This window comes from Pygocentrus nattereri, chromosome 8 (genome assembly GCF_015220715.1).
Source record: "Pygocentrus nattereri isolate fPygNat1 chromosome 8, fPygNat1.pri, whole genome shotgun sequence".
Classification (NCBI taxonomy): Eukaryota; Metazoa; Chordata; class Actinopteri; order Characiformes; family Serrasalmidae; genus Pygocentrus; species Pygocentrus nattereri.
This window is the reverse complement of record NC_051218.1, coordinates 7,986,155-7,998,937: the sequence shown is the minus strand read 5'-3', so window position 1 is coordinate 7,998,937 and position 12,783 is coordinate 7,986,155. Positions and strand designations below refer to the sequence as shown.

General features: G+C 43.7%; 1 protein-coding gene across 1 annotated transcript; it reads left to right on the top strand.

Annotated features, from left to right (window-relative positions):
• The first annotated feature begins 686 nt into the window (after positions 1-686).
• Positions 687-11,636, top strand: cdk10 (cyclin-dependent kinase 10). The gene is made up of 13 exons (XM_017717213.2): positions 687-900; positions 2,541-2,613; positions 2,995-3,066; positions 3,804-3,906; positions 4,092-4,173; positions 4,676-4,743; positions 4,986-5,038; positions 7,381-7,450; positions 7,576-7,635; positions 8,219-8,342; positions 9,198-9,337; positions 10,541-10,593; positions 11,072-11,636. Exons 1-13 carry the CDS (start codon positions 823-825, stop codon positions 11,182-11,184), a joined length of 1,089 nt encoding a protein of 362 aa, XP_017572702.1. The 5' UTR covers positions 687-822; the 3' UTR covers positions 11,185-11,636.
• The last annotated feature ends 1,147 nt before the right edge of the window (positions 11,637-12,783 follow it).

The following is a 12,783-nucleotide window of genomic DNA, read 5'->3' as shown; positions in this document are numbered from 1 at the left end:
AGGAACGTGAGGCTATGAGGACATTTCCTATCTTTTGTATGTCTGTTTATTAGATTTAGAGCCCGATGTAAAGTTAAAGCTGGAGCTAAATGTGCCAGAGTCTGTTTGTTAGCTAGCATGCTAACAGCTCCAGTGCTAAGTAAACTGAAGCTCCCTGCACTTGTCGACTCTCCCAGACTCTATAAATACATTCATTCAGTGCCTCACAGTCCTTTATAGCTTAAACAGAACGAGGTGTATTTTATAAACCGTAAAGCCATAAGGAGCACATAACCTGCTAATATGCTAATATGGGAAAGACCAGATGTTATAATTACCATAATTATCAATAAAACCATTACTACTATCACTAATATTACCACTAATAATGATCCATCTAACGGAAACAGTCATACTGGCTGTATAGTAAATTATCGAACAAAAACACTCTAACATCGCGTGGCATTAGGACGAGTCTCAAATCGCTCCCTACTCCCTCCATAGGGCACTACGCAGGGCTTACTTCCGGCACCCAAATAGCGCAGAGTATCTCTAACAAATCCGCCCGATGACCGCCGGGATGGATCCCTAACAAAGAGCCGTCTGGTTTTCAGCAACGTGTTTCCACCGTTCTATCAAGTAGAGAACCACATAGAACTCTAACGTTCGGAACTCTCGTAGTGCACTACATAGGGAGCAGGGGCCGTTTGAGATGGGGCCTAGGAGTTCCCGCTGAGGTGGTTGTTGGGTTTTTTCTCTCGCGAGATCTGGCCGCTGTGTGTCTGTCTGCTCCGGTACCGGAGTGTGTTTATGAGGGTTTATGAGCGTTTATGAGTGTTTGTGATGGAGTCGGAGCCGGAGCCCATCAGACTGAAGTCATTAAAAAGCAGCAGGAGCTTCGCGGTGCCGCAGGAGCAACGGGTAAGAGCAGCTAACGGCTAGCGGCTACCCATCCAGGGTCTCTGAGGACTCGCCGCGTTCTGTTTACCTTCCACCGGTAGGGAAGGCCCACACGCTCGCCTGTGACGCTGAGATCTAACAGCTATTGGTGAGAAATAGGAGGGAAAATCTACATAAACAGGCAGAAGGTGAAGCGATTCTAACGGCGTAGAGCTGCGCTGCCGGTGACCCCTGCAGTCACAAGTGCTTCAGCTCTGCTCTTCAGAGCTGTGCGGTGCTCTGGTTCCTCGGCTAAAAACAACATTGTTCACGTGATTGGCGCCACAAAGCCAGCTCAGCCCTGGTTCGTCAGGAGGCGTCTCTGATTGATCAGGAGCTCAGCCCTGATCGATCAGAAGTTAAGACCTGATTGATCAGGAGCTCAGCCCTGATTGGTCAGGAGGTGGCCCTGATTGATCAGGAGCTCAGCCCTGGTTGGTCAGGAGGCGTCTCTGATTGATCAGGAGCTCAGCCCTGATTGATCAGAAGTTAAGACCTAATTGATCAGGAGCTCATCCCTGATTGGTCAGGACATGTCCCTGATTCATCAGGAGTCTAGCCCTGATTGATCAGGAGCTCAGCCCTGATTGGTCAGGAGGTGTCCCTGATTAATCAGGAGCTCAGCCCTGATCGATCAGAAGTTAAGACCTGATTGACCAGGAGCTCATCCCTGATTGGTCAGGAGGTATCCCTGATTCATCATGAGCTAAGCCCTGATTGGTCAGGGAGGCGTCCCTGATTCATTATGAGCCCAGCCAAGCTGCAGGAGTTGCCATGGTGATGTATCCTGCAATAAAGTGATTAACCGGATATAAAATGCAGGTCTGAGTTGATCTGGCTGACGCTCACTGTGCACTGGAAGACCCTGAAAAGGCTTTTAAAAGATTAAAGTCTGACACCCTCAGCATCTAATGACACACCAGTCAGAGAGCTTCACAGTGACTTTCTAGCGCCGGGGGATCTTACAGGCCGCTGTCTGCGTGCGCCACCACAAAAAAGTGAGACAGAATTAACCCCTTAACATCTCAGGCTTATTACAGGCTTACTATGCAGTAACTACAGGGACTTCCATTCAAACTGTGTGTGTGATGAAACTTTGGGCTCACTGCTGGATCCTAAATTTAAGAGGTCAAAAACAAATGTTTTAATCGGATCTTCAAGATGAGAAAAGACGGATTTCAGACAGCCGTCCTGCCCACCTCACCACTTGATGGAGATGACAGCAGTGTGATGCAACTCTAAAGAACTCTCATCATTTATTCTCACATTAGAAATTTATTTTGAAAGTCGAAAGTCGTTGAAATTTGAAAAGTCGTCTGGTGTGAGGCTGACATTAGCCAGAAATCCTGCTTGGTGAGACAGAGCCCGGCCCAAACGTTGCATGGGCAGGTGAGAGCAACACCTGCACACAAGAGGAATTCCTTGAAGGTCTCTTATCTGGAAGGGATGCGGCAGGGCAGCCAGGAGAGCTTTAATCCTTTTTATTACACACACAGAAATGTCAGTAGAGCAGAGCGTGAGATCTATACTAAACCTGTTAGGTTCTCCTCTCAGGTGCGCCTGTAATAGTACCTGACCTGCAGCGTCCCTGTGTGTCTCATCACTGTGTGTTTGTTTCTCAGTTTGGGAACTGCAGGAATGTGAAGGAGTTTGAGAAGCTGAATCGTATCGGAGAAGGAACATACGGCATCGTCTGTAAGTGTTACCTGCGTTATTAATTAAAGGGCAGATATAACGGAAAACTGACTTTTCCCCTTTTTTACGTAAGAGTGGAGCTGCAGTGGGCCTGTGTTTCAAAAGGTAGTCCATACATTTCATATATGGACAATAAGCTGCAAAAACAGCCCAGTGTACCATATATACATACATATACATACATATATATTATCAGCTCCACTGACCATATAGTTTCACTTTGGACCAACGAGGTAAGAGTGTCTAATAAAGTGTACACAGTTTATTTCAGGCCCTGGGAAACTGCAGTTTGCGGGCCCTTTAATGTCTTTGTGAGGTCAGAGGGATGTTTGTGCAGATATTCGTGTAAAGGTGGTTGAACGTCTCGTCTCCTCTCTGCAGATCGAGCGCGAGACACAACCACCAACGAAATCGTGGCGCTGAAGAAGGTGCGGATGGATAAGGAGAAGGACGGTGAGTGGATGAGCGCGGTCACTGCTGCATTATGGGAAGTTAGGGCCTGATTAGTTTTAGTCTGGTTTTATTTGGGAGCCAATCAGCACTTCGAATACACACAAGAGGACCAATCAGGTTCTGCTTGTTTGTCGTGTCGCCGCTCTGCTCAGTGACGGTGGAAGACCTTTCTGAAACATGAAACCGCGTTGCTGAAGCTCCGTCTGTCGTCTTGCATCTTTTTAAAAAGTCTGTCTGAGATTTTATGAACATTAAAGGCTTTAGTATTAACTTCATTCATTCATCCAGCTTTTATTTTCCTGCTTTCTCCCAAAACAAGACGTGTCGGCTTATTAGGGTCTCATTTCTAATATAAAACTGAACCTCACACAGTCTTTAGACTGACCAGCTAGGAAACCTAGCAGTAATGACACACACACACACACACACACACACACACACACACACACACACACACATTTTCTGAGCCGCTTATCATCCTGGGTCGCAGGTGATAATAACTGTAATGTTTATTCATGAAGCTCCTTTCTTACATTAAAAATGCAGCTCAAATTCTTTTATAATACAAAGTAAATACAAAAATAAAATTTAAGTTAAAACTAACAAATAATAAACTAATGGTTCCTAAAACTGACCTCTGCCCTGGATAAAATATTTAGCACTGACCTTTAGACTTAAACTGCAATGCTTTTTGAGTCTCTCTCTCTCTCCCTCTATTTGTCTGTCTCTGTCTGTAGGGATTCCTATCAGCAGCCTGAGAGAGATCACTCTGCTCCTGCGGCTCAGACACCCCAACATTGTGGAGCTGAAGGAGGTGGTGGTGGGGAGCCATTTAGAGAGGTTGTTATTATTATTATTATTATTATTATTATGACTGAATACTACTTTTAATATCTTACAAACCCGTTAAATCCTTTAGATCAGGATGTCTATTATTATGACGAGCACGCTCAGTCAGGTGGGTCTGAACTCTAGAGCGGTTCTGTGCTGACTGGTTCTGAACTGGACCTCTGTGTGTCTCTCAGCCTGTTCCTAGTGATGAGTTACTGTGAGCAGGACCTGGCTAGTCTGCTGGAGAACATGCAGTCTCCTTTCTCAGAAGCACAGGTGAGCTCATCTGGACACATTTGGAGCAGTTAGAGAAACTTACCAAGTTAGAACTGTTCACAGTGGTGATGATAGGAACCAGACGTCCCCCTTTAAAAGCTCCTCACAGAAAGTTCGTACATGAAATGGTTCTGAATTCACTGCCAGATGACTGAGACGCTGTTTTATGATAGTTTAGAGAACTTAAACTCCATTCATGGTGGAGGGATACATACAGGCCGCTGTGCAGCAAAATAGTCCCCAAAGAAAACTTATTATTCCAGATTTTCCACTATTTTACTTCATCAACATTCCATATAAACTCAGAAGACTCGTGTAGGTTCACAGACGGTTCTGGATGGTAAATGAAATGTATCAAGTATTGCTCCGGATCCTCCGTGTCATTAGAAACACATCAACCTCACCAGTCCATATGGGCGAGCTGTTCGGTTCTAACAGTGTCTCAGTGTGTAGTTGGGAGGTTGTTGCGGTGGCTCATCTTGTCTCTCCTGCTGTTGTGTAGGTGAAGTGTATTGTCCTGCAGCTGCTGAGGGGGCTGGTCTACCTGCATCACAACTTCATCCTGCACAGGTCAGACACAACAGCAGAACCGCTTAATGTACTGTAACGTGGCTAATAATCAATCGATCTGTCAATCAAACTACCTTTATTTAAATTACATTGAGGGAGACCCTCATTTACAGTGTAGCCAACACAGAAAACAGGGACTGAAAAAGTCTTTTCGCATTAGTAAAGCACTTTGAATGACTGCAGTGCATGAAACCTGATGTATGAATAAACCTGCCCCACTGTGTTGTTTGTGCTGCCTGTAGAGATCTGAAGGTGTCCAACCTGCTGATGACTGATAAAGGCTGTGTGAAGATCGGTGAGTCCCTCTTCAGACACACCGGCACAGATTAGTCAGACGTCGGTCAGACATCAGACATAGTCAGAAATCAGTCAGAAGTGAGTGGAGATGCTTTCACTCACACTGACAGTGGAGTGCTGTGAAAAACTCTGTCCACTGCGACCTAAGCAGTCTGTCATCCTTAAAGGGCTGATATCCTGTATTTTCTATATTTTCCACATTTTATTTTTATCCCTGAGATCCTCTTACAGCATTTCTGTGGCTGCATCTCCTGAAAACTGTCGTTATTTGTTCCTACATGAGCAAAACAGCACTGCAGGCTGAACACACTTGTTTTCAAGGTGAATGGGCAGGGCTAAACTTCTGTAGGCTGAATGGGCGGGGCTAAACAGCTGTAGGCTGAATGGGCGGGGCTAAACTATAATGATTTTTTTGTAATGTCATTAAAACGAACACGTACAGTACCTCACAAGAGTGAGTGCACTCCTCACATTTCTGCAAATATTTTATTATATCTTTTCATGGGACGACACTATAGAAATTAAACTTAGATATACCTTAAAGTGGTCCGTGTACAGCTTGTATAGCAGTGCAGATTTACTGTTCTTTGAAAAGAACTCAACACACAGCCATTAATGTCTAAATAGCTGGCAACACAAGTGAGTCCTCCTCACAGTGAACATGTCCAGATTGTGCTCAAAGTGTCAATATTTTCCCTCAATGAACCGTAGCTCCCCAATGCCAGCAGCACTCATGCAGACTGCTTGTCTTCAGCAAACTGTTTGTGGGCTTTCTTGTGCGTCAGCTTCAAAACAGGCTTTCTTCTGGGACGAGGACTGTACAGACCGAGTTGATGCATTGTGCGGCATATGGTCTGAGCACTGACAGGCTGACCTCCCATTTCTTCAACCTCTGCAGCAATGCTGGCAGAACTCATGCATCTATTTTTTGAAGCCAACCTCTGGATACGACACTGAACACGTGGACTTAACCTCTTTGGTTGACCCTGGTGGGGCCTGTTCCGAGTGGAACCTGTCTTGGAAATCCACTGTATGACCTTGTCCACTGTGCTGTAGCTCAGTTTCAGGGTAATAACCATCTTCTTATAGCCTAGGCCGTCTTTGTGGAGAGCAACAACTGTATTTCTCACATCCTCAGAGAGTTATTTGCCATGAGGTGCCATGTTGAATATCCAGTGGCCAGTATGACCGACTTGTACCCAAAATACCAAATTTAACAGCCTTGCTCCCCATTCACACCTGGAACCCTGGAACCCTGTAACAAGTCACATGATACCATAGAGGGACAACGACACAATTGAGCACAATCTGAACATGTTCACTGTGAGGTGGACTCACTTGTGTTGCCAGCTGTTTAGACATTAATGGCTGTGTGTTGAGTTCTTTTCAGAGGACAGTAAATCTGCACTGCTAGACAAGCTGCACACTGACAAGTTATATCCAAGTTTAATTTCTATAGTGTCGTCTCATGAAAAAATGTAATAAAATATTGGCAGGAATGTGAGGGTGTACTCACTTTTGTGAGACACTGTATGTATAAAAAGCCTAGCCTACAGCAGTTAAGCTCTGCCCATTCATGCTGAAGACTGCTTTTGAAATGATTATCATAACATATGATTCACTGTTCACAAAGAGGGGCTGTTATGGCTGTTTTTGGGGCAGAAAACCAAACAAACATTATAACATCAGATATTTTCAACATTTAGACTCTAACCACCTTCAGACAGCCTAGCTGTTCATGTTATTCATTTCTCCTTTTTATCTAATGTTATTCTTTTAATTTCCAGTAATTTTAATTAATTATTGTCTTTATTTTTTGACATTCATTTTTTTATTTTATCTGATTTCTTTTAGTGTTCATTTTATTTTATTACTTTTTACAATCCTGATACTTAATTACTTCATATTTTAGTCTGCCTTATTCTTTTGTGTTGAAATGTATTTGCTGTTTTTTTTTAACTTCTTAAAATTAATATCTAATTATTGGATTTATTGAATTTCTTTTTCTATTGTTTAATTTTACTGTTTATTAGTTCATGCTTATTTTTTACTTCCTTTGTGCTGTGAATGCTCGACTGCACTGAAAAACTTACCCTCAGTGTATTTCCCAGTGAAAGTAAAGGTTGATTGATTTATTGATTGATTGATTGGTAAGTGCAGGAAACCAGCTCTTTAATTAAGTCGACTTCTTGACTTGCACTGCAGTCGCTTCCTGAGCCCAGCGGAACTCAAGACTGGTCTTGACGGTGTTCTATGATTCCTGTCTGTATCGTGTTTATGAAGTGTGTGTGTGTGTGTGTGTGTGTGTGTGTGTGTGTGTGTGTGTGTGTGTGTGTGTAGCGGACTTCGGGCTGGCGCGTATGTATGGCGTTCCCCAGCAGCCGATGACCCCCAAAGTAGTGACACTTTGGTGAGTGTGACGTCATCTAGCCTGATTAACTCTAATCCCCCATAATCCCTCCTGCTGACACCAGCACGACATCCAGGGCCAAACCCTTCACCTTTTCCTCTGCCTGTCTGTCCGTCTGTCTGCAGGTACAGGGCTCCGGAGCTCCTCCTAGGGACCAAAACACAAACTACAGCGCTGGACATGTGGTACGAACTCCCTGTCAGTTAAAGCTGGACGACACAAACTGCCAACACTAAACAGGACTAGAAGGTCTTTCTGGACAGAAGAACCCACAGATTTAATGATAATAAACAGGAGGAAAAGTCCAGTAACTATAATAAAAGAAGACGATATCAGTTTGTTACAGCAGCGGCACTCAGACTCGATACACCCGAGAGTTCGGTGTGCTTCACACAAATAAAAGCCAAAGGAGCAACAAAGAGGAAAATAGACTTCTTCTTAAGAGTGAAAAACAACTAAATTAAAAAAGTGACTATAGCTGAACAATTATAAAAGAATTAAAAGCAAGTGCAACTTACACACAAAACAAAATCCAATAAGTGAAAGGACATTAGTTTAAATGTAGCTTATTAAAGGTAAAGTGCAGAAACAATATCAGCTATCTGCCAATCAAATTACTGTAATCAATCGAATCTGTCATAAATCCTAAACTCCCTGTCGTCAGACTCCGCTGCTCTCCTGACGTCTGGGCTGAATGTTTAATCAAATGTCTCTGGTAACAGAATCGGAGCCACCAGTCAGAAAGACCCTCTCTGTGTCCCCCTGCAGGGCGGTGGGCTGCATCCTGGCGGAGCTCCTGGCTCATAAGCCCCTGCTGCCCGGCAGCTCGGAGATCCAGCAGCTGGATCTGATCGTGCAGCTCCTCGGGACGCCCAACGAGAACATATGGCCGGTGAGTTCAACACTCATAGCTGACGGACGTTAGAAAGACTTTTATCTGGACAGTAATGACCAAAATATGACCAGCTTTTCATAATCATGCTTCGGAATTACTCAAAGAGACAGTTCAGCTAGAAATTCTCCCTCAATTCCAAAGCCAGGATGTGTTGTGTGTGTGAAGTTTGCTTCTTTAGCGTCAGTGAGCTTGGCTGCCTGTTGGAATCCCTGCACCACTTTAAATGCTGAAGATTCTTACACATTCCCATACATATTCACCCACATCCTTACACATCCTCACACATTCCTACACATCCCCCCACATCCCTACACATTCCCACACATCCTTACATATCCCCACACATTCCCACACATTCTTACAAATCCGTACACATCCCCACACATCCTTACACATCCCCACACAATCCCACACATCCTTACACATTCCTACACATCCCCCCCACATCCCTACACATTCCCACACATCCTTACACATTCCCACACATCCCCACACATTCTTACACATCCCCACACATCCTTCATTATCCTTTACTTTATTTCTGCTTTCTGAGTTATAAAAAATGGAGTAACACACTTTACGTAAATTCTCTCCAGACACATGAATGAGGTGCATTTCCAATGAAATTCCTGCATCTAAAGCCACATTCCACTTAAATGATGACACTGCTCTTTTTTTATATGACTTCACCATTAAGCCTGTGCATTTCAGATGCGGTTCCTCTGTGGGGTGGAGACTGACGGGCTTTAATAAACTAGTTCAGTATTTCATCATTGATATCATTGAGTGTTATGTTTATTTGGGGAATTAGAGTTTTCACTGAGCTCGTTTTAAACGCGTGTGTGTTTTCAGGGTTTCTCACGGCTGCCGCTGGTCGGTCAGTACAGTCTGAGGAAGCAGCCGTACAACAACCTGAAGAATAAGTTCACCTGGCTGTCGGAAGCCGGACTGAGGCTGCTCAACCTGCTCTTCATGTACAACCCACAGCGCAGGTACAGTAAAGCTCACTGCAGCACACAGCGACGCATAAACATGCATCGTTAAAGATTCGACTGCATGTATTTTACAACATTAGTCATTTATGATTGATTCTAATGATATACAACAAAGCTGTGGTTCTCAAACTGGAGCCCACGCGTCAAACGCAAGGCTCGCGGCTTGAGTCGGATCCACGACACGATCCTATTCAGCCCGCAGAATTATTTTAATTTTCTGTTAATATTAGCCCGTTTCACTATGAACTGCACTACAGTTCCCAGCATGCACCGCAATGTACTGTGTGCTCCCACCCCTCCCCAGCAATGGTCTATAGGACAGCACCACAAAAACGGCGCCAGGTGTCCGTGATCTGCTGCTAATGTGGGCTGTTTTATATAAAAACTTCGAATCCTTCACGTATTTAGTGCCTATTTTGCCATTGTATATTGAACAAACATTGGTCTGTTGTGCCGAAATGTTAAGTAAAACTAAAATAAAAGCATAGCTGCTCCACAGATTTGCTGAGATTTTATAATACGACCCTTTCAGTGGCCGAGTTTGACGCCCCTGAACGAGAGTCAGAGACTAAAACAGCCGTAATTACTGAGGAGGATTGTAGTTCAACCGCTCTGCAAATCCAAGCTGTGTCTAAATGCGGCACTGCTGTCTGGGTGTTTTGACTTTAAGCTGCACTGTTTCATATTTTGGTTAAAACCGTAATGTGTTGTTACTGAGTGAGGAGAATAAAAATAGGCCGAAATATTATGAGCTGCTGCTGAGTCGCCCTGTAAAGCCTAATGATCTAAAATCACACTGATGAAGGTGTGATGATAGCAGAAGATAATTCACTCAGATCCTTCACCAAGTTTAGACTGAGTTCTCTCTGATTCTCCTTCAGCCGCGCAAAAGTCAGACTCCTCCACTTGTGGACACAACCAGTGTTACAGAATGTTCTTCCACATTTCCACCATAGAGGGCTCCAGATCCCCAAATCTGACAGTGTTGCTTTCATTTGTTAAAAATCTATTTGGTCTCATCTTGAAAGGTCACCCTGTATAAAATTTGGCAAACATCTCCTTTTGGGAACCCACATCTATTATAATTTATAAAGCATTATAAAAACCTATCATTTGTGTTGCGTCTGCTAGAAGAACTGTACAGACTGCATATTCACCCAGTATCACAGACCTTACCCACAGTGTGTGTGTGTGTTTTAGGGCCTCTGCAAAGGACAGTCTGGAAAGTTCATACTTCAAGGAGAAGCCTCTGCGTGAGTACAGTTCTCTGTGAGGGATTATAATCTGATAGGGGTTAGGTGGGATTACAACTATTATTTACTGTTATTGTTATTAATAATTGACTAATATTGTTGTCTGATGTGCAGTGAGAGGTGCCTTCGTTTAAAAAATGTTTTTAATGTTTAAAATGCACATTATAGAGCTTTTTAAATGAAACAGTAGAAGCCGTATCGCCCCCTACGCTTCCTGTAGTGTATTACAGTCTGTCAGAGTGACTCTGTGGATCATATGAACATTATAGAGCTTTTTAAATGAAACAGTAGAAGCTGTATCGCCCCCTACGCTTCCTGTAGTGTATTGCAGTCTGTCAGAGTGACTCTATGGATCATATGAACATTATTTTTTAAAATAAAAGTTTTGTTTATAGTTTCTAGTTGATTTTGACTGTTTCGCAGTGTTAAGCTTGTTAGCTTTGAGGATGTTCATGAATTCTCTCCTGTCTCTCTGCAGCATGTGAGCCGGAGCTCATGCCCACATTCCCTCACCACAGAAACAAGCGGGCGGGGCCGGGAGCCGAGAGCCAATCAAAACGCAGCAAAACAGGATGCTCCATCGCATCCTAGCCCTGCCAATCAAATAAAGAAGGGATGTGCGACATCAAGACCAGACTGGAGCACCAGTTTTGCTCTGTTCCAGTTACAGCACACCTGAGTCAGGTAAACAGGGGCTGTAGCGCGCTGACTACCTGGCACAGTTGTGTTTGAAGCTGAACCTGAAGAGAACGTTTTCTGGCTGAGGACTGTTCTGCACCTTTAAGCCCATTAGGGAAAAAAGGAGCGAATTCACAATGAACTGTGACTTTATTGGATGCCAGTGAGGAATCACTGCACCTGCCGGCGCGCAGGTGTTTATATACACAAGTTTACAAGAAGTCCATAAATGCTGTTCAATGTGTTAAATATACTGTGCATGGACGGCTCTACATACAGACTGATGTATCTTTGCTTTTGAAGAAAAATCTTGTTAGAAATGTTAACTTTATAGAAAAAGGGAATAAACTTTAATTCCTCCAACATTCCTGCATAACAGAGAAGTTCAGTGTGTGAAACGCTCTTTCTAGATAAACTTACTGAGTCAGAACTGCTCACAGTGGTGGTGATAGGAACCAGACGGCCCCCTCTAAAAGCTCCTCACAGAAAGTTCCTACATGAACTGGTTAAGAATTCACTGCCTGATGACTGAGACGCTGTTTTATGATAGTTTAGAGAACTTAAACTCCATTCATGGTGGAGGGAGACATGCAGGGCGCTGTGCGGCAAAATAGTCCCCAAAGAAAACTTATTATTCCAGATTTTCCACTATTTTCCATCAACATTCCATATAAACTCTGAAGACTCATGTAGGTTCTCTGGTGGTTCTGGATGGTAAATAAAATGTCTATATCAGGGTTGTAGTCAGGGTGACGCCTGGTTCCCGTCACCACCACTGTAAAGACAACTGAACCATTTCACACCAAACCGCTCTGGACCTGTCCGATTACACCTCACACACAGAATTATGCAAAATACCTTCAAAATTCCCCTGTGAAAAGTGGCTTTGGAGCACTTCTCTTCATCCACAGTCATCATGTTAACACACCGTGAAGCGCAGCTGGAGTTTTAAAAAGGGGAGGTGTGAGATTTTCTTACAACAATGAAGAAAATTCAGATGTTTTACGCGTTGAACTCGTGTGAACAACGTGAGAAAAGCAGCCGAGTAGCACTTTAAAGCTGGTACCGAGTGTGAAGTGTTTATGGATCCTTGTACAGCAGAAGGCTTTAGTGTGTGTTTTGTTGTTTGTGCTTTAAGGTTTAAGATTGTTTTGAAAGGATTGAAAACGTGAATATAAATCACAAAGGCCGTGTTCGGACTGACGGCCCAAATCTAATTTCTGTCGTATCCACACTGATTTTGATAGTCTAATCATCAAAAAACATGAAATCTGATCCAAACCACATCTGCAGGTGGTTTGAAATGCAACTCCAGTGGGATTTTCTCAGTCTGGACGCTCTGGTGTCGACGTGAAATGTCGACATGAAATCCAGAGTGTTGAATTGCTGGCATGCCAAAGATTCATGATGATGAGAGTTCTGAAGAGTTCGGAGGGGAGACGATGCTCCTCCATCTTGCCTGCATCCGCATTTGAAATCCACATCACCAGTGTAGCTACGTAGATACTGACG